The sequence below is a fragment of the Amphiura filiformis genome, chromosome 6, assembly GCF_039555335.1.
Source record: "Amphiura filiformis chromosome 6, Afil_fr2py, whole genome shotgun sequence".
NCBI classification, from domain to species: domain Eukaryota; kingdom Metazoa; phylum Echinodermata; class Ophiuroidea; order Amphilepidida; family Amphiuridae; genus Amphiura; species Amphiura filiformis.
In genome coordinates this window covers 58,335,482-58,358,194 of record NC_092633.1, presented here as the reverse complement: position 1 = coordinate 58,358,194, position 22,713 = coordinate 58,335,482, and the positions used below count along the sequence as shown (strand labels likewise).

General features: G+C 38.0%; 1 protein-coding gene across 1 annotated transcript in view; it reads left to right on the top strand.

Moving 5' to 3' along the window:
• Nucleotides 1–22,713, top strand: part of LOC140155717 (serine/threonine-protein kinase BRSK2-like) — a 120,984-nt gene that overhangs the window by 36,013 nt on the left and 62,258 nt on the right. The window contains 1 exon segment of the mRNA XM_072178651.1: nucleotides 11,525–11,619. Coding sequence (XP_072034752.1) covers nucleotides 11,525–11,619 — 95 coding nt within the window.

The window sequence follows — 22,713 nt, the reverse complement described above, 5'->3', positions numbered from 1 at the left end:
AACTGCCCTTACCATGGGTAGGAGCTCCGACTTCAGCAGGCCGTGCACCACCAACAGTACCCGAGCCCACTACCTCTGCAGCACCCATTTCTGGGAGGCGCAAGGGTAGCACAGGAACAGCTGGCAAGCCCGAAGAAGAGCAAGCGCTCTTCCAAGGGAAGCTAGGCAGAGCATTCCTGGGGGCTCAGCGGTTTTTCCACAGGGGATCTCCCAGTGGATCGACCGCTTATGGCTTTCACCCAGAGGTGGGAAACCATCTCTTTGAGCGCCTGGGTATGGACAGTGGTGAGTGGGAGTTACAGACTGGCAACCCAGTCTCCCCACATTCGTCTGCACATTTCAGAGGTCCACAGTAGTGCCGCCAGACGGCCCCCAGCGTCGGGCACTACTGACAGGGATCACACAGCTTCGCACGAAGCGGGCGATTGTCCCGGTCTACCCCCCGTTCTACGGGTGATCTTGGAGCCATTGGCTCCAAGGAAGACCGGCGACGGGAGCCCCATCCGGAACCGCAGGCTGTTGAACACGTTCTTCAGGCCCAAGAGGTTCAGAATGGGGACTCTCGCCTCGGTGCTAGCCTGCCCCATCAGGGGCATGGGAACAGCATCGCTAGATCTCTCGGACGCCCATCTGCATATGCCAATCGCCTCTCAAGATCGGAGGCATCTGCGCTTCTAGGTACAGGATCAAAATTACCAGTTTTGATACCGGCCATCCAGCCTGTCCATCTCTCCCAGGGTGTTTAACACTCTTGGTCAGAGCGGTGGCAGCGTACCTGAAGCACAGGGGTGTCAACATCAGTTGCTACCTGGACGTTTGGCTCATATACGGACGCACTCCACTGAAGACTACGGGTCTCATGGGGTTGATAGTCCGTGGGTGCGGGACCCTGGATTTTTTGATCAGCTCAAAAAGTCCAGCGTGGTCCCGACGCAGACACCACTATTTGTAGGGGCCCAGATCACCCTCACGGAGGGGTTCGCGGTGCTCTCACCCGAGCGCGTGACCAACATGGTGCGGTGTGCCTGACTCTTGGCCGAGTCTCGGCAAAACCCGCTGTGGCATGGATGAAGGTGGTAGGCCTAATGGCCAGTATGGTAGACCTCGTACTGTACTGCCGCTTTCTACGTTAGGGCTTACCCAACTACACCTTCTAGCCTGCTTGCAGGCCCAGTCGCCACCCAATATCCCTCCCGCTTCCGCTGTCGCAGATCGCGCGAGAGGTACTCTGGTGGTGGACCCATCAGCCCAATTTGACCCAGGGTGTCAGGTTTCCTGCACCCCGGTATGTCACGTAGTGACGACCATAGCGTCAAAACTGGGCTTGGGAGTCCACACCCACGGAGACTCCGTCTCGAGCCTATGGGGGCCATAGAGACAGAGTTTCACATCAACCTCCTCGCCACGCTTAGGAGGTGATCGTGGAATCACATACCGTTGTCCTGACGGATAACACAACCGTGGTAGCCTACCCCAACAGACAAGGGGACTCCGGGCCGCCACGATTGAGCCTGCATGCACGACACCTGATAGGGTGGTGCAAGTTCAGGCAGATTACGATGAGAGCGATACACATCGCGGGCGTCACCAGCATCCTCGCGCACAAGCTGTCACGAGGAAGGGTGTCGGGACCAGCAGAATGGTCCCTTGCTCGCGAGGTCGCTCAGACGATCTTCAAGGGATGTACCACCCCTCGAAAGATCTGTTCGCATCTCATCGCAATCATCCACTGCCGTGTACTGCTCAAGGGTCGCGGACCCCAAGCATTCACCGTGGACGCTCTGTCCATAGACTGGGGAGGATGACAGCTTATGCAGTCCCTCCGATCTCACTACTCATGAGGGTGGTGGCCAAGATCGGGTGGGAAGACTGCATTGTCATTCTGCTAGCGGCAAGGCCGCTGGCACTCCCCGAGGTACCAGATCTACTCCGGATGCCCGGAGCGGAGGTACCCAGTCTATCACTAGAGCACCTGCAGTTAGCTGCATGGCCCTTACCAGGAACGCAGCAGCGAGGGATACTTTTCATCAGAAGCTGTTTTTCTCATCGCCGGGGCTAGACGGAAGTCTACCCTCCTTACGTATAGCCAGAGTCTGGCTCCATACTACGCTTGGTGCAATGAGACAAATAGCTCTCCCGCTAGTGCCTCTGTGCTGCTAGTTCCGGAGTTTCTGACAGAAAAGTTCCAAGCAAGACTTCAGCGGGCCACTGGGGCCAGCTATAAGTCAGCTGTCCTCTCCATTCACCGAGGTTTCGAGACGGGTCGACTATCATAGCCGATGGTTACCTTATTAGTCTACGCCTCGACGGTATGTTCAACGAGTGTCTACCAAAAAGGAAAGTGATCCTCCTAAGGGATCCCAACACAGTCTTAGATTACTTTAAGGGTCACCCTTTGACCTTCCGTCAAAAGCGACGCTTAAATACGTAACTCTCAAGATGGCTTTCCGGTTTGGCGTTGGCTTCGGACGGCGGTGCTGAGTTGCACACGGTCTCGAGGTTAGCTTCCGTGTTCACAAACACTGGAGCGACACTGTTTCGGCGCTCTGTTCTCGTGATCTACGAACGGGCGCGTGCATACCGACATTCGCCCTCTCTAATCCCCAGGGTTGGGCAAGGTTCGGCTGAAGCCAAAGATAGGCTGGGGTGTCCGATAAGGCGCTGCAGCACTATTTCTTCCGAACACAAGCCTTGCGAGGGACTCACGACCGCATTCATCACCCTTACAGAGCCTTTCGGTCCAGCCGCTGTCGCAATGGCTGGTCCAGGTGTTGGTGGGGTCCGGGGATCGCGAAGGTTTCAAGCGTCCCACGACCCACTCGACACTGAGCTATCTCATCATCTTGGGTATACCGCTTCGGTTGTCCCTTGAGGAGATCTAGCAGGCGGTGTCCCGGAAGCCACCTTCGCCCTTCTCTACGATACTTCCGTTTACGTTAGTAATCAGAGACAGGGCGGGCGGTTTACCGGGACATTGTTCGGCGATCATAATACGGTGGTGTACGGGTACCAGGTTTTCAGACTATACAGAATACTCAGCATGGTAAGAACCAGTGTCGCTATTCTTAACCACCAAACTTATTAAGTAAGGAGGGTTATGTCTGTGATCGCGTGGTCTTTTTTGTTTTCCCGACCGTTGGGGGAAAATATTTTCTGACCTCGCGAAAACCATCGCTTCCGCTCCCGATCCCTGATCAGATGCTGACCAATCTTGTACCTCCATCCGTCCGGTTACTTGCTAGATCGATCTTTCAGATGTTGATGCAAGAAGTATCTTAATCAACATCGGAACGGTAAGATCGACCGGTGTACTGAGTCTAGTCCCAAACAGAAATGTTTGGTAGACTCATAACCGGTGCGATCTTACCTTTCCGATGTTGATTATCCCGACCCCGCCACCCCCTACAAGTTTGGTCCGAGTAGGGGATCCCAAGTCGGATAAGGGACGATCATATGGTGTGACGTCACCTTTTGGGTGAGTTCACCGGGGGATCGGGTTTTTTGTTGTTTATTCATTTATGTGGGACAAAATGACTATTGGTTTTTCCGCATCTCGGGATCGATGCAAGAAGTATCTTAATCAACATCGGAAAGGTAAGATCGCACCGGTTATGAGTCTACCAAACATTTCTGTTTGGGACTAATTACAAGCTTATGTAGGAATTGATTAGAATATAAAACAAGGTACAGTTGGTCTGTATGTGAGATCCAAACCAACCTCTGTTATCTGAACCTCTCTTATACCAATCTCTCTGTTATCAGCTTCATAAGAACATATTTTTTATGCCTTTTGGCTTATTTTCATGCTTGGAAGCATTTATTTCGAAAGACATGTCTGTGTTGGAAATAGCATTATCCAATACCGGTACCTAAATACCATCTTTGAGTGCTATATGTCCTTATTTAGTCATCTTTTTTGCTGTCCCATTTTTTTGCACTTTTGGGCAATTTGACATTATTCCTTCATTCAGATTTTTCACTTATCCAGCCAATGGCTGAATAAAAAAGGCTGAACTTTACATGTAAATAGTAGGAAGTGAGCATTATTGAGAGAGAATACCTGGTCAGCTGAAGCACCCGCCATATTGGAGGTGAACTGCTTATGGCATTGATTACCACTAGAACCACTCATGTAAATGTAGGTCATTGCTTCAATAGCTGAATTCCATTGCATACTTTGAGAGCTATCACTGCATTCCTCTACCTGCATAAAAGATTGATGGAGGGCTACAGCTATGCATGTAGGTAGTAATGGCATATGGGATGTACCTATCCTGTACCTTTGCATTAGTGGGGAAGAAAGGTGTAGAAAGTAATGTTTATGTCATTATGTGTCCGCTGTTTTACTAGCACTATGTGCCATGGCTCAATGTATCAGAATTTTATTATCCCCATTTGTCAAGATAAATTTCAAATGCAGGCATATAATTGTAAGTTAAAGAAAGTATGGCAGATAGGTAGATATGTGTTGATGTAAAGAGTATAGGACCTAATTAGCACCCCAGGTGCTTAGGTCAATAATTTTTGGTGGTGTATATTAAAACAATGAAATGAAATCAAAATGGGGAATCAATTTACATGCAACACATTGTGTATCTGAAGTCAAAATCAGTCATATCCTTAAGGTCCGTTCATACTACATGTACCCCGCAATGCGGTGCAGTGCATTGTCACACTGCAAAGTAATTGGTTTATAGGCAAGTAAGGCAACGCAACGCAAGAGCAGTGTAGTATGAACGGACCTTTAGTCACAAGGTGGAAATGGGAAATTTATTTAGACATTTGAATTGTTCATGCACAAAAGGGTGCCCAATTATTAGATGCTTAGCGTAGGGGCATTAATTAGATTGAATTCTGTACCTGAAGATAATACAAATAACGATGGTTTAAACACCATTCAGGTAAGGCATTTCAACATATGTACAAAGTGGCTCACCAGACTGGTTCTCTGGGTGATAATGTGGTTTCTAGTAGTCGTCAGCATTTGTATGGATCAATTCCTTGATTGTTTGCTGAGACTTGGGATAAGGAACAGACTGATCAATATATGCATGGGGGAGGGAGGCTGATCTCTGATTTTTTTATTTGGTCCCCATGAGAGGGAAAGAGTATCCAAAAGTGCTGATTTTTATATCATCACTGTTGGATACTCTTCCCCTTTGATTGATTCTCTTTCCCTCTAACTGTTAAAACAGTTATGTTAATGTTTTCCTTCCTGATTTTACCTTCAAATATTTTTCTGAAGTGGCAATGTGCTGTGTCTCCCACTGCTGCCTAGTTACGCCACTGCTCACATATGTTGTGTCACCCTCCTTTTTCTCAAGGTTTTTCATATATTTTTTGAATCATTTGTAAAAGAAAATAAAGCACCCACCAGACCGATCCTACTTGAAAGGTCTGTTCACCTGTAGAATAGATGTTTTTTCATTGGCTATAAAGAAAATGTCTAGAGTCGATTGTTACAGTACTGATGTCCACGACCAACTTTTTGTGGTAAAAATGTAGTTCCCTATGTAGAATCAGGTCACCTACTAAATGGCATAAAAGTTGCCAACGAAACACGCTGCAGGTCACGTTTTCTAATCGCATCAAAAAACTTGAACCTGTACAGACAAGCAGAATGGTATGTTGTATAGTATCAATGCTTAGCACCATCTAAGTGATGGTGAGAATAAATTTCATAGCAGACTGGATTCATCGACCACTGCATCATACTAGTATGTATGCAGTATCATGTTCACATTCACTACCTGTATGCTGTATAAATTTGGGGGTGAAATTTTGTGAAGTTGTATATTTCACAGATTCTGCCATATACATGCATCTAGATTAGGACTAGATAAGAATTGATATTTTTATGGAGCCTATTTGATCAATTTTCGTTAGAAAAATCACCCCTGAGTATTGGTCAGTGTATGGGGCTATTTAATAAATTAAGAGGGGAAATTGTCCCCATATTCTTTGTGCCCTGACCTAGATAATTGAAAGCTTCAAAACAATCAGTTGTCCTTCGTACCTTTCGTAACAAGCCCCACGCCTTCAATCACATGACACATTACAACATCTTGACGTAGAATAAGTCATGGCTGAAGGTTTATAGCGAGCTGCACACATTATGCTTTTTACAAATTTTACTTCAAATGATATTTTTTTGGAAGCAGTGAGTAAAAATGGTGGCATTAGGTGTTTTGTGATATTTCCAACTCTCACATATCCACATACATGGAACTACATACATGGAACTAGATTTCAATTTCGCTGCAGTAATTCATCAAATATGGTCACCACAAAAATTAAAATGTGTAATCTTTGTGTGGTCATTTTATAATCAATAATTGTGTTTGAGAGAAGTATTGATCAGAAAGCCTAAGGGGAATAACCCAAATTAGAGTTGACAAATTGCTGTTGAAGGCCGATTTTGTGTTGTATAATAACCATATGGATGACGGTTTATTACGGGGAAAAAGTAGGGCGGGAAAACATGAAGTGATCACGATTCCATTTCCTTTTACAGTTGGGCTGTGTATTAAATTTATTCATCGCTTCTACGTAATCATAGTTATACTGGTGATATTTTTTACTATGATAATTGTCAAATACTAATGCAGAATGTTATGATATCTATAGTGTTTATACTGAAAATTACTGTACAGCTGTTCAGAGTTCTAACTTCTGAATGTATATAGATAGCAATGTATACACATTTAATGGTTATCTACTGAAGATAGCAGTGCAGGATTATTGCTATCTATAGTGTATTTGACATAATTACGATACTCAAACTGAAAATTACTGTACAGCTTTCTGATAAGAACTCTGCAAATATGTCTAATTTACTGTATGTAGATATTAATGCATACTCATTTCATGGTTATCTACTGAAGATAGCATTGCATTTGATTAAAGGCCCGTTCAGTGTTTTGCTCATCTGGACAATTGTAAAAATCATCAAAATTCAGATTTTGGTACCTTAGTCATTGTCATAGATGTGCTAAAATAGCATGCTAGTGGTTCAGCTGGAAGCGATGTATTTAAGACAAAATATGGCATTTACATGAATCTGTAATTTATATCCTGACAGTATATAAATTAGCTACATGTATTTGAATGTGGCTTCAACTTCGTCAATACTGCTGTTTTCTTCTCTTTTTTTTTGCCTAATTTTTCATTTCGGAAATAGCAAATGACAATTTGAACAACTTATCCTTCACTTTATAAACAATTAAAAATGCTTTACACTTGCGCAGGGGTCTCTGATGATCTGATCTAATCCACATACAGTCCAAACTCACTTGTCTTTTAAACTGATATCTCTCTTATCTGGATGAATGACCTTCAAAAGAACATAAATTTTCAATGCTTTGAAACCTTATTATTATATATTTATGTAGTACTGTGTTACACTCAAATACCATTTTGTCAGTGCTGTTATCGCATATGATATTGTTTCAGTTTCAGTACTTAAGGACATTCAACTTCAGAATTCCACATAATTCCCGTATCCATATGTGGCCCCATCATGGCTGGATAAGAGGGGCCCATCATCATGGCTGTATGAGGATGGGCTGAACCAAATTATAAGTAAGACATGGGCTGGTTTAGTGGTCAGTTCACATGCCTCTCACAGCATAGTAGCGTACCCCTCAGCGTGATTAGTGAGCATGGATGTTGATCCAACAGGAGCATCACCAGTTTGGATGAAAAGTTATGCGTTAAAAAGTCCAATATGTATAAATAAATCACAACTTTTTGATATAATATTTGCTATTGATATTGTATGATACCACATCATTTACAAGAGAGAATTCAAACTTAATGTGTAATACTATGATAAATTTGCCATTGGATTTCCACACAAGGCCTCGTGAGTTGTGTAACTCTATATTTTCACTCAAACCCTGAACATTCTGGAATCAAATTGCTATTTGCCATCTGAGAAAACATAACGGCTTGCACATACATGTTGTAATGTTGTGCTCATCGTGATAGAGTGACAAGGCTGCATAATAGAAATTGTTCTAGCCTTACATGGCAAAACAAACTGGATGTACAAAACATAACAGTTGCAGGTGTTGAAGTTAAAATGTCCTTGGCATATGGTAAGGATGTCTTGAAAGAGCAAAAAGATGCTAATTTATCCTATCCTTCATGGCTGGGACAAATATATCGGAGGGTTAGGAAGCTACCTACTTGGTATGTGTTAGATATATGCCATCATTTATGTGTGCTGTGCCTCACTAAACAAAATTTGTGGATCAAACTACATTTTCTTGAAGCATTGAAGCACATTTACTAAGTTTTTACTGGAACAAATGAAATTATAGAGATTTTCAATAATATAGTAATGTTCAGCAGGGAGCACATGAACAAGGTTGCAGAATTTGACAACATTTTCAACTCACTTGTTCCTCAAACTAATATCACAATGATGATGGTGTAGCTTCCATTGAACACAATTTTAGATGTGTGTTCTTTGACATACACTTCTGCTGGTTCAAGAAATTTGGTGGGAATGACCACCTTAGCGAGGCATATAATGTGAAGGTCATTTTGGGGTCAAGTGAAATTGATGCACGTCAAGGTGGAGACTTGCGGCCGAGAACCGCATGTCAAGGTGGAGGCATTGTGTCGAGAACTGCGCAAGTCGAGAACTGCAAAATTCTAGTTATAATATTAGATAATAATTATAAAATGTTATGATTTGTCAAACTGTTTGCAGAATTTAATGATAATTAGCTGTTTTTAGGTAGCTGCACTGCATCGGTATGATTAATTTTGTTTGATAGGGATGGGCCAACCACTCTTGTATCAGATATATCTCTGTTACAATTCAAATACCTTATCCTCTTAAAACCTAGGACCCTTTTTCAGTTTACAATTGACTCTGTGTTGGTCAAACACCATACATGGATTCTTACTGATATGGTCTAGTGGGCTGGCAAGGTGTAAGTAATCCCATTACATTAATTGACTTAACGGGATACAGTTGGTGACTGAACAGGGTTGCCAAACCTGCTACGTGGTAGCCCATTGAGGCAATTTTGAACTAGATTTGAAAATGGACGCCACAATTTTTGCAACTTTTTGGCCACTTCGGAGCAGTGAATTTTGCTGCAGCAACAAGTCCCAAAGTTTTTAAAGACAATTTGTTTTATAAAATTTACAGATATAGTTTATAATTTTAAACCAAATTCTCAAAATGCACTCTTATTGATTTTTGCCAAGTTATACATTGGGTAGATTTTGTTTAGATTTGTGCAGCATTTCAAGTGTCGTTGGATTGAATAATTTTGACAATCCCATGAGCGAGTTGCATGTGGGTAATGAAAGGGTTACCTGATTTCAATGACCTTCTATATTAGATGGAAATCCAATGGCCATGATCTTATAACATAATATGATATGATCTAAAACACAAGCCATTTTAATCATACACATGAGAATCGATGAGTGAGAATTTTTTAGATAATATAACATGGACAACTTTTACCTTAATTGTTTTTGGATAATATTTCTCCTTGTAAACTGTGTATTAGACAATTTAAAATTCAGAATGCTATTGTTTTCCCACAATATCTGTGTAGTAAAAGTCATTATTGTTGGGGGGGGTTAATATGGTTACCGAATAAGAAGGACCTTTACTTTCACTGTTAAGACAAGCAAATAAGTGATACCATGAGAGAAAATTATATGTTTTTCTTTCGCCTCCTTTAAATGTATTGCTATTGTATAGGCCTAACTGTTATTAGGTTTTGCCTGTCCTAATGGCTGAATGGTATAAAACAGATGTGAATATTATTGCCTCATGTGTAACGCTATATAATGTAGGACCACCATACTGGTTTGTCACCCATGATACCAAAATAGTGTACCTTTGGCGTGCATCATCAAAATCCTGCAATTGAACGATAATTGATGTCTTTAAGCATGAGTGTTAGAAAGGTGTGCGCAGTTAGTACTTAGTGTGTGTTCATAATCATATCACATTATGCACAGAATGCAAACTAGGGCACACTTTAATCAAAAGTTTACTGGGTGCATGTCGAAATAATCCTGAGTTACACTATTTTGCCCTCCATAAGCAATGTGCAAACATGGCGAATACAGAATCTGTTAAACACTTTGGATGAGGACATGCCAGATGAAGGGCTTGTGGTGTGTACAAGTTTGAATGACTATTTTAATGACTTAAACTTTCTTTTTGCAAGTTAACATGAAGAGAGTTAACAAATTTAGAGGATTTGTTCAAATAGTCAAAAAGATTTTTCAGTAAAAAATGGATTTTAGATTACTGATCATGTACAACAAATATTTGCAAAGCAACAAATATTTGCATGTTCAGAATTTGCAAAAGTTAAGAGTGGCATGGATTTATGCAAATTCTTGTATGCTTTAATTTTCTGGTACACTTTCTTCAGACATTTTAAAACCAAATGAACGTTCAAGCTGTAAAAGACTTTTTTAAGGTGGGTCGAAGTGGAGCATGACCTATAGCAGTGTTTACATTAAATTATTGAGACAAATATAAAAGCTCAATACAAAAAAGAAATAGTATGAGTTCTATATTGAAGATCCCAAGGCTTGATATGAGGGTGTCACTTCTGACCCTTGTGCATGATTTGTTTTAGGAGGGGAAAAGTCCAAAATTTGCATTTTAATTGGCCTTAACTCAAGAACCACAAGACCTATATGGGATATAAATTCCCTGACTCATTTCCTTAAAGATCAATGTACTAAAAGAAGATGTATTACTTTCTTAAAAGAAGTGCTCGAAATGGCTAAAACCAAACAAATGCGGTTCCTGCCATCCCACCCACCTTAAAATACTTCATTGTAAAATTTTGATGGGTTTCAGTATGTGTCTGAGATGAGGGTCCCAGCTCCCCATCAGGTAATCATGTCATGCCTCGCATTACATACCTGACTGCCTAGGTTCCTTGTCAACAACTTGGCTATCACCACCTGAGCTGTCAAATATTTCTAGGAATTATCTTTGAAAACCATGCACTTTTTGTTCGTAAGGTCACCCCTTTACTCAAAGTTATAGTGTCAATACTGTAAGAAGCCTGCGAGTCAAAAAGACTTTCAAAGGCACAGTGGATTATTCCAGTTGAAATCCATATGCCCCCTATGGAAGACATGACCTTAATGTACCACACAGGGAGTGTGAATTTCAAATGTAGTCGCCCATTCAGGTAACCCCATTTGAAATTCACACTCCCTGTGCTGGACATTAAGGTCATGTCTTCCATAGTGGGTGTATGGATATCAACTTAAGTAGCCCATACAAAGAGCTGCAAATGCATGTATTCCAAAATATCCACTAATCTGAAAATGAAATTGTTTAAACCCATGGGCATGTAAGTCGGAAAGACTTTCAAAGGTCTGCTATTCAAATATTTATTTTTCATCCTCATAGTCATTACTGATAAAGGAACTTATGCCCAGAACATTATTTTCTTAATGCAATTTTAATTTTTCATCCTCGTAATCATTAATTATTTTCTGTTGTTGCTTCTTTTAGGTTTGGTAAAATTGGGTGTGCACTGCTCAAGTGGAAAGAAAGTAGCTGTAAAAATCATTAATAAGGAAAAATTAAGTGAATCTGTTCTAATGAAGGTAAGCGATAGTTTTATTTAATTTATTGTGTAAACACTATGGCTATTTCCAGTTGAAATCCATACACCCCCTATGGAAGACATAATCTTCCACACACATAGTTTGAATTTCAAACGGGGTTACCTAAATGGGTGATTCCATTTGAAATCTATACCCCCTATGTGGGATATTAAGATAATGTCTTCCATTGGGGTGTATGGATTTCCCAAAATAGGAATAGCCCAATATGGAATAGCCCAATATCACATATGATCCATTCCAACAAAACAAGGAATATGTCAAAATTGTTATTTTTGATATTTTTTCATGAATTGTAAAATGTCATCAGATAAGTTTCTGTTCCATGTATACATACTTTAAAACTTCTAGATATGTGATGTGATCAAGCAAAATCAGATATAGCCAAACAAATGAAATATTTCCTTCTGCTCACACCTTTTGAGCTGGTTGTCTAAATTCAATGAGGTTTTCTGCAAAATGTAGCGTTGAAAATGCTGTTTACAATCCTATAAGAAACAGAAAATTGAATATGTCTGACTTCGGACTGATTTTGCTTGATCACACCACATATGGTACTCATACCAAACTTGCAGACAAGAAATGCCCCTTATTATGCAAAAATGCATCTCACTTAGGCAATGTCAATATCAGGTCATTAGCAGAAATATTTCCTAACATCGTAACACATCAGCTATATGGTACTTCACAATATGACAGTAATGGGAAGAAATGTTAGATTTTGACAAATTGACACGGTGATCATCAATCACTTACACAAGACACACCACACACTTGATTGCACAGTGAGTTTTGTGGCATATGTAGAGGATAAAATCAAGATGCATGGCATTGAGCAATACCTCAATTTGCCAAGAGTTCTTCTGGTGTATGTGTTGAAATTCTAGTAATGAATTTCTAAATATCTCCAATTAAACGGCATTGAATATGGATTACCAAAGGTCAAGAGCCAAGTAGTATTGATACTTCAGTATTTGATAAGTATGATGGATGCCAAAGACAACAATACTAAAAATTCAATTTCAAAATGTTTTTGAAAGGCCTGATTTTTTACTGGTATGTTGGAGTGGGAGTGTGGGACATTACCTTCTGACTTTCACTAATTAATCAGTGACGTACACAAATTATACACGGTTTTTTATTGTATCAACCTGGGACTATTGTTAATCACCAATAGGGGCGCATAGTGCATTTTAAGGTTATTTGCAGCTCATTGCACATATTTTGAATGCATGGACTATCCCCATTTCCTGGGAGGTCCCCAATTAGAATGTAAAGTATCGTACAAGCATCCCCCTTTCTAAGGTGACAGCAAGTCCACACAAACATGTATATTTAATAAAAAGAGTGAAAATGCCCATACACTGGTATTGACAGTGATAGTACTAGCAGTGACAAGGCCTAGCTAGATCATATTAAAACAAAATCAATATTTCACTGGGCTAAATCCATGGCAAGTCAACAGCCTCTGTTGTTTCAGGCAATATACAATGTACTAACCATAGTGGTGCTATACATGTAGAAGGGTTGTAACTCCAGTCAGGCAATTTTGTTTGGTTCAGTAGGTCAGCAGAGTCAATGGTTACTGAAAATACGATATTTACCTGCTTATGTGGGATTGTTGTGATTCTGATTTTTTAATGATTATTTTTAACTTCCCCTGAATGTTGTAACATCAATTCATGATGGCCCTTATGACTGGCTATATAGTAAGTAATGTTAATGCATTTAAAGGAATTCACTGTTTCCAGTATATATAGCAATATTACTATTGAATGAATTTACTACCTTTGGTTGATGGCAGTGTTGATTTGCATAGGAACTAAATATCATCAGTAGATAGCAATATAACAATAGCAGGAATTTGCTATCTTAAGTAGATAGCAATGTTGATTTTGCAATGTTAAAAGGAATTCACTATCTTCAGCAAATATCAATGTAAATATTTAAAGACATTCACTATCTTCAGTATATTGCAATGTGACTATTTGCAGAAATATGCTATATGATCTCACACCACCAAATCAGAGTCCCATAGAGATATGTGCTAAATTTGCCTTAAGAAAACATCATTTTTCTTCACAGGAGCGACTCAGTTTTAAGCGACAGCTATGATGGTTGAAATCAGCCCTTGCCTGATCCCTCTGGATGGGAAAAAATATAGGTTGACCGTCATTATTTTTTACGACTGGCCCTCAAAGTCTACGATGCCCGGGAATTGCCTATTTTACAGGCAAAACCATGCCAGTGTTTCTGTAAAGAAAAGGCTGCTTAAAATCATTTTAACTTTTAAAAAACTTTTAAAAAAGTTATTCGATCTCTCCCATCTGTGGTACACTTGCAGGAAATAATATTACTAATCATGACCAATCCAAATTTGGCTAAAATTATGCAAATTTCTGCTCATTTTAATGCTTAAATCCATGGGTTTTTCTGAGAAGTGAAATTAAGGGCGCACAACCATATAATTCTATTTGGTGGTGTGAAATCATATGCAGTAGATAGCAATGTTAACATGTCCAGGGAATTACTAACTTCAGTAGATAGTAATGATTTAATGTACAGGCATGTCAATGTTAACATGTACAGGAATTTGCTATCTTCAGTAGATAGCAATGTTAACATGTACAGGAATTTAGTATCTTCAGTAAATAGCAATGTTAACATGTACAGGAATTAATTATTTTCAGTAGATAGCAATCTTAACATGTACAGGAATTTGCTATCTTCAGTAGAGGTAGCGATGTTAAAGTGCAGAAAATCTTCAGTGGATAGCAATGCACAGGGATTTAATCTCTTCAATAGATGGCAAAGTTAACATGTACAGGAATTTGATCTCTTCAGTATGGCAAAGTTAACATGTACTGCAATTTGCTATCTTCAGTAGATAGCAATGTTAACATGTACAGAAAATTACTATCTTTAGTAGATAGCAATGATAAGATGCACAGGAATTTGCTATCTTTAGTATATAGTAATGTTGACATGTACAGAAATTTGCTATCTTAAGTAGATGGCAATGTTAACCTCCGTAGGAATTTGCTGTCTTCAGTAGATAGCAATGTTAAAGGAATATTTCGTGATCCTAGCATCTTCTTTTTATGACATTTTTCAGTAGATATCCACAAAAAAAGCTTATTCCCAAAATTTCAGTTGATTCCGATTTTGCGTTTGCGAGTTATGCATGATTATGTGTATTGCACTGCTCAATAGACAATGTGTTGTAATTTCGTTCTGTTATACCAGAACGAAATTCAAATTTCATGATATCTTTGCTAAACGAATTAATCTGCAAGAAATATTTTGTACATAAACATTATGTAGCCAGAGGTTTCCAGTGATATAAAAATCTCAACTTTTTTGAGAAAAGTGGGGGATGATGCTGTGGATCACGAAATGCCCTTTTAATATTTGCAGAAATATGCTATCTTCAGTAGATAGCGATGTTATTATGTACCTGAGAGAAATTAAATTCGGTAGATAGCAACGATGAGATTTACAGGGATTTACTTTCTATAATAGATGGCAAAGTTTACATGTAGAGGAATTTGCTATCTTCAGTAGATAGCAATGTACAGGAATTTAATAATCTTCAATAGATAGCAATGTCAACATGTACAGGAATTTGCTATCTTCAGTAGATAGTATTGTTAATATGTACAAGAATTTGCTATCTTCAGCAGATTAACATGTATAGGAATTTGCTATTTTCAGTAGATAGCAATGTTAACATAGGCCTACTGAAATTTACTATCTTCAGTAGATAGCAATGTTCACATGTACAGGAATTTACTATCTTCAGTAGATAGCAATGTTAACATGTACATGAATTTACTATTTTCAGTAGATAACAATGTTAACATGTAAAGGAGTTTGCTATCTTCAGTAGATAGCAATGTTAACATCCAGAGGAATTTGCTCTCTTCGGTAGATACCAATGTTAATATTTGCAGAAATGTGATATCTTCAGTAGATAGCAATGTTAACATGTACAGGAATTTACTGTCTTCAATAGATAGCATTATTAACATGTACAGGAATTTGCTATCTTTAGTAGATAGCAATGTTAACATGTACAGAAATTAAATATCATCTGTAGATTGCAATGTTTACTGTCTTTAGGAAATAGCTATGTTAGCATGTACAGGAATTTACTGTCTTTAGTAGATAGCAATGTTACTTTCCATGTACATGAATTCACTACTCTTGGTAGTAAGCAATGTTTATATTATAAATATACAAAGGAATTCACATTCTTTAATTGTATAAAGGAATGTACTCTCTTCAGAAGATAGTGATAGATAGCAAGACTTCTTATTCGGTACGAATAAGGGCTGCTAATGGTGGCTGTGTCCAAAATGTTTTTGAGTTTTTCTGAAAAATCTAAAATTGCAGCTAAAACAATTTTCCTTGATATAATTTTTAAACATAGGGCATGGAAATGTAAGTGGCACAATGACCATATCCAAGTTCATGCTAAAAATGTGGACTAAATCTAAAAACCCTTGAAGTGGATGTTATAACAGTTCTGGATTTACGTCCTCAATATTAATCATTAAAAATAATTGTGTTTCATGTTATTGTGACAACTGATAACAGTTATCTGCAGTCAATATCTTTATTTTATAACACTTGCATTTTATTTATCAGAGTAGAACGAGGTACTGTCTTTCCTGTGGATTGTAAAAAAAAAATTGGTTTTGTACATGTTTAATCCCCATGTACCAGTGTGTACCTATAATTAATGCATCATTGATTTTACTAATGACTGACAAATTAATTAGGGTGTAGTTCAAAGAACTGCAGTTTCATACATACAAGACATGTATTATAGGCATATGAAATAGAAATGCAACTCCATGTACCAATTAAAAAAGCAGATTATTTGTTTCAGATGACTGATTAAAAGTTCATGACCACTGAGTGCATGAAAAAAACTCAAGATTACATACTGAATTGTGGACTATTTTAGTGATATTAATTTTTCAAGATTTATATGGTTCTGAGCGGTGTTTCAGTTTCTTTAATGTGTGTTCAACTCAAGGATCTATCAAAACCCATGGTTCGAAAAATAAATTCACAGGCTTTTAAATTTGCAGTTCTGCCGCAATTAATGGCAAAAATACAAACCTCACAAATAAATTCCTCCTGAATAGTGAATACGTACCTCAGGTAAATTCAAATAGGCTAGCGTTTTTAGTCTTTCTTTGGTTTAACAACCCATATCACTTGGCTTCTCATCCAAATATGTAGCCAGATTAGAAACCTGTTGTACAAACACTAGTCAGTGTACAGTTACAGCTGGCATGCTCCCCAAATCAAGTTCATGTCGAGTCATCGGCATAAACTGAGTATAACTGACATCTGCTATCAGGGAGAGATACTGGACATATCTGCTCTCATATCACTCTCATCAAGTTGTACTTATTGCAAACTTATAGGCAATTTATCCAAAGGCTGCCATGTATTTTTGTTTTTTAAAAGGCTTATCCCAGCTAAAGTGTAAAAAAATAAGTCATTAAAATTGTCATTTTTGAAATGAAGAATTTGGCAAAAAATGAGGAAAACAGCAGTATTGACAAAGTTGAAGTCCCATTTAAGTACATGTAGCTAATTTCTGTACTTATGAGTTATGTAGAGAAATTACATATTTATGTAAAATATCGAATTTTGTCTATAATACAGGGCATTTGACTTAACCACTAGCAGGCTATGTTAGCACATCACTGACATTGACAAATGTGCCAAATCTGAATTTTGATGATTTTTACGATCCTCCGGATGAGCAAATCACTGAATAGGCCTTTAAGTACTGTTATTTTATGCAATGAGATCCTTTGTAAATTGTTAATTAGGGTCAATAATAATTAGTGTGTGTGTGTGGTATTGAAAGCTTGTGATCATTATAATAAAATAAGCATTGAAGAAAGAAAGAAGAAAGAAATGGCAAGAAAGAAATATTAGTTAGGCTGCCCGCCTAACTTAATCAACCGAAATTTTGGAATTTAAAAAGGGTTTGTCATCAATCGATCCATACTGAAAAAAGATGTTGAAAAGCAACTTAAGCACATGCATATATGTTTTTATGATCAAACATGTTCCTAACAGTTGTTTTATGCCATTGTAATCACATACAATGAGTGATTTAAAAGTTTATAATTGAATAGATGGTTGATATTCATCTTATGTTGCTCTAATCACATTATGGTTATAGCATATCAGGTATAGGAGAATGATGGCAACCACTCTAAATTTAGTCTTGTAGTAACGGAAGGATTAAAAACAACTAGTGTGCGCTGAAAAGGTCTCATCGACCTTTATTTGCTCCATATATCATTAATGTACTCCATAGCAGACTAGTCCCATCTAAAGCCAAAACATATTGTACTGTATGTACCAGCTACATACTTCCTGGATGACAGGTACAACATTTATGCATGCGTGCACTGATATGATATGCTACATGTAGCATCACCCCAACTCTACTCACCGCATACACGGCAGGTGGCCATGCAGACGCACATGTGTACATGTACATATTGCATAATTTGATTCTATAGTCAAACCTTTTAACAAGCTAGGCTAAGATAACATAATTCATGTTTGGAGATGATATATATTTCATGTTATATTTTAAGATATGATATCGATTGCTACATTGTGGCCAGAGGACATGTCTGAACTTGCTATAAACATTTGATAAATGGTCAGGAATCAGGGTGTGGTTTTATGTGTTGTTATGTATGCTATAATGCATCAAAGTGGACAAACCTACTTCTACGATTGAAGATGTCAACTGTCCGGGTCCAGACATTTTACTCTAAATATAGAATATCCAAACAGTTAAGTTAAGGGGTCGGTCACCCAGTATTTTTCGTGGGGCCTGAGAGGATATCAGATACACCAAATTGTATTCTGAATATGTGAGGAATGTCTTGCTGATATCAAATAATTTTGATTCTTTGAAATTCACGATATAATACAAATTTTATGGCAAATTATTAAAAAATTAATATTTTTATATTTTTGACATTTAACAGTCCTCGAAGTATAATTTATAGCTGGGATGAAAAGCCGCAGGAAAATTTTGAAATTTCGTATTGAAGATATCCATTTTTTCTTCAAAACACCCACAAATTTGAGGTATTTTGGGTAAAAAAATATATATCTTGTATATTAAAACACCCACAAATTTTAGGCCTTTTTTGGACAAAATTTATATCTTCAATACAAGTACATATCATTAGATTTATAAAGTTTAAAACTTTGAGGACTGTAAAATGTCAAAAATATCAATTTTTTAATAATTCGTCATAAAATTTGTCACAAATTTCAAAAAATCAAAAATTATTTGATATCAGAAGGATATCCCTTGAAGGGCAAAGTACCGCTGGATTGTTTCACCATGTCCAGGATCGCAAATGTACACAACAGATGCATCCACAACTACACAGATTTGAGCAAAGGCCACTAATCACTATATACCACACAATGCTTTGAATTTGAGTGGCGCCAAGGCCAGGTCCAAAGAGCAACAAAGGCCATGGCCTTAGTGGCCTCCCTGAATTTTGAGGTGTGGTATCCCCCTACACACCCCCCACACACACACTTTTTCACTCTCAAACTCACTTACTTTCTCTTTCTCTCACTTTGGCTCTTGTTTACTTGCTAACTTTGTTATCCAGCAACTCAATCTTCTTGGTCATTGTGCTGTACTTTGTGCCCATAATGTATTTAAATGTCAGGCACAGTAAGTCATTAACTTACATGTAGGTAACACTCTATCAACACATTCACAGGGATTGTTAGGAACTGAATAAAAAGCTTCAATTAGTGATCTCTGCTGTTTGAAAGGAATTTGTTTACTTCCAGTGATGAATTTGTAGATATGAGAAAAACATTCAACTGTAAAATGGAAAACTATAACAACAACAGCACCACTTGTATACTACCACCAACAAAAACAAAGCAATACAAAACAAAATCATAAAACTCTATCTGAAAACGCAATTCAAAAGCATATCAATTTTTATTGGTTTGTTCATCTCCATAATGAATGCTGATTGTTTTTCAAAGTAGACATGATAAAGGGATGGAACAAGCAGGAAGATTTAGTTTATTTCCGTGCTGTCTCATTCAACATTTTAAGAACTGACTATCTTTACACTGTTTATTTTAAACACTGAAACTTGGTCCTTATTTTACTATTACAAGCTTTTCTTTATCTGAGTTTTCAACTTTCAGTTTGTGCTAACAACATTTAGCATTATTAGGCACAGAGGTAGATTCCTGTAGAAATTCAGATCGGAAGAGTGCTTTCAAATGGGCATTGAGAACATGGCTTTACTCAAGAACCGCAAACCGAGTGGGGGAAAGGTCACTGGGTTTAGCAGTTCTCTTGATATAGCCAGGGTTTATGATAGCATGGGTTTAGATCGCCATGGTCTAAAGGCCCTATTAGTAGGGCTACGACACTGCAGCATACTAGAAATGAAAAAACCAGTGGTAGTTTTTGATTCACAGAATAAAATGTGATACTACATGTAGTTCATAATCGGTCAATTACAAAAACCATTGTGATATTGTTATTTAAACCTAATATGTTAATTTTATGAAAATGAAAAGAGATTATGAATTCAGATATGTGTGCAAAATATTATTGCCAAATAAGTTGCTTAAAATAAAATGAAAGCTTTACATGCCCTGCCCATGTATTAAAATGTATGTCACATTGTCACTACATTTTGGGAAAACAGAAATTCAAGTCTATCTATCTTTGCTGGCATTCCAAGATATTTATTGATTAATAAAGCATGAATTTTAAGTTTGACCCACTTTCGTCTACTTGTGAAAAAAGGTTCCTCATGTAGGGGTCATGATAAATTTGCTGCCATAGTAGTTATTGGTACAAATGGTAAAGGTTAGCCATACATTCATTAGTTTGCTGGATATATATTTTTCTAGAGCATAGTGATTAAATTTTCAGGAAAATAGCTGGCATTGATCAGGCAGCACCAGCAGTGGATCAGCGTGCCCATAGGGGAAATGTACCATAATAGATGCTATGGCTAGGATTAATTGGATAATAATTATGGAGCAAAGGATCCCTTTTAAATACTAGCCATATTTTACCTTGCTCTTGCAATTCAACAGTAATATATGATGCTTATATGAGCGGTTTGAGTACCGTATTGTAATACACATGTAGTTAGCATCCCTGGATGATGATGTCAGAGATGATACAATGTGATCTGAATCTGTGGGAATATAAATACATACATTATTTTATAAACTTCAAAGTTGTAAGTAAATTTGAGGAAGTAACATTTTTACTGAGGTAATCGTTTTTTGTAAACATTTCTGGAATTGGATGATATGTTAGCAAAAAAAATATATTAGGGAGTGGTACCCCATAGCTTTTTCCCCGGACAAGCTGCCATAAATGTTACAAGTGCTCTACCATTTCAAGGATTTAAACAAGAACTTGTGTTACATCTCTGTTTGATAAGGGGTGTAATTTCAGGCACATGGGCATGATTTTTCTCGGAAGGGGTAAAGTGCCCAAAGTTTTAGTTTAAATTTGATATATTATTGGCCTCAACTCAAAAATTGCAAGACCTCTGGAAATATAAATGCAGTTATTGGCTTCCTTTACTCATATTCTCTGAGATCAATGCATTAATATTTAGAAGTACACAGCACAGTCTAAACGCAGGACAACCGATCTTTTGTTCTGCTTAGTCGCGCTAAAAGTCGATCGATACATGTTAAAATCAACACAATTCCGAGATACACCTTTTTGCTATGAAATTTATTTTCTCGGTCAAATATAAAGCAAAATTTTTTTTTTTTCTTCAGTAATGTCAAATAAAAACATAGTGCTTGGATGAACATTTTTTAAAATCCTGGTGTTAAAATTAAGCATCAAATTGTGTCTTTTAGTGTGATATTTTTGATTTTATAGGCCTTTAGTTCGCCTGTGAGCTTTTTACAGAATTCATTTTTTAGCGTCTCAAACTAATATAGTTTGCTAAAGAAAGATATTTCCCACCTCTGTAAAGCACATCGTGTGGGTCTATATATTATAGTTTTGTCAGAATTTCCGTTTTATTTTACGCTTTTCCCCTTCATGCTCCGAAAATGTCAAACTTAGTACTTTACCTCGAGAGCAACCAGCAGAAATAATCGATATTTCAATTGTTGTCAACCCAGGTCCCTTTTCCATTGAAAACCAGGATTGCCTGACCAGCGATTTGGTAGCCCAAATCCCCAATTCTGGTAAATGAGGTGGATTTTGGAAATTTGCTCCCGTGATAGCCTGCAATTTCAATTTATAGGGGCTATGGATTCCATGATTATGAAAACCATTTTGTCTGTTTGTTTGTTTGTTTGTTTGTTTATTTTCCATGGGAAAATCCACTGTCCAAACCTAGAAAAATTCAGCGTGTTATTAGAGGGGATTTTAATTTTCTGTCCCTCCTATCTCCAGGTGAATTTTGAATGACCAGGTTGGCATTTTCATTACACCCTTCAGACTTGCGTTAGGGTTTGTGTAGGCCTATTTGTCATAATTTAGCGCTATAGGACCTACTTTCTAAATGTATAGCTATAGCCGTGCTATATAAATATTATAAGGTACCGGTATGTAATATTATGTAGGCCTATGGGGTGGGGTGGGTACTCAACACATTTTAACCATGACTTACAGTGCGGGGCTCATTGTTACCATAAATGATTTTTCCTTTAGGTCATTATAATAGGTTGTTATAAACTTCCGTGTTTAACCTTGTATTGTTTTGGCTGCTTCATTATGACTTTCGGTGGGTTTAAGCAATTTCAAACAAACACAAACAAAAGGCACTATACCGAAACACTAGGTAATTTCTTTGCTATATTGAAGTTCTGGCAAAACTGTATCCAGGCCGGGCACCCAGAGATATCGATCCACAATGCTAGTATTTCACGTGAGGATTTGAAATTTTTTCAGCTGGTAGTCAAAAATTATGGAATCAAAACGGAAATTCTGACAAAACTATGATATATCGCTCACGGTGATGTGCGTTAGAAAGTTGGGAA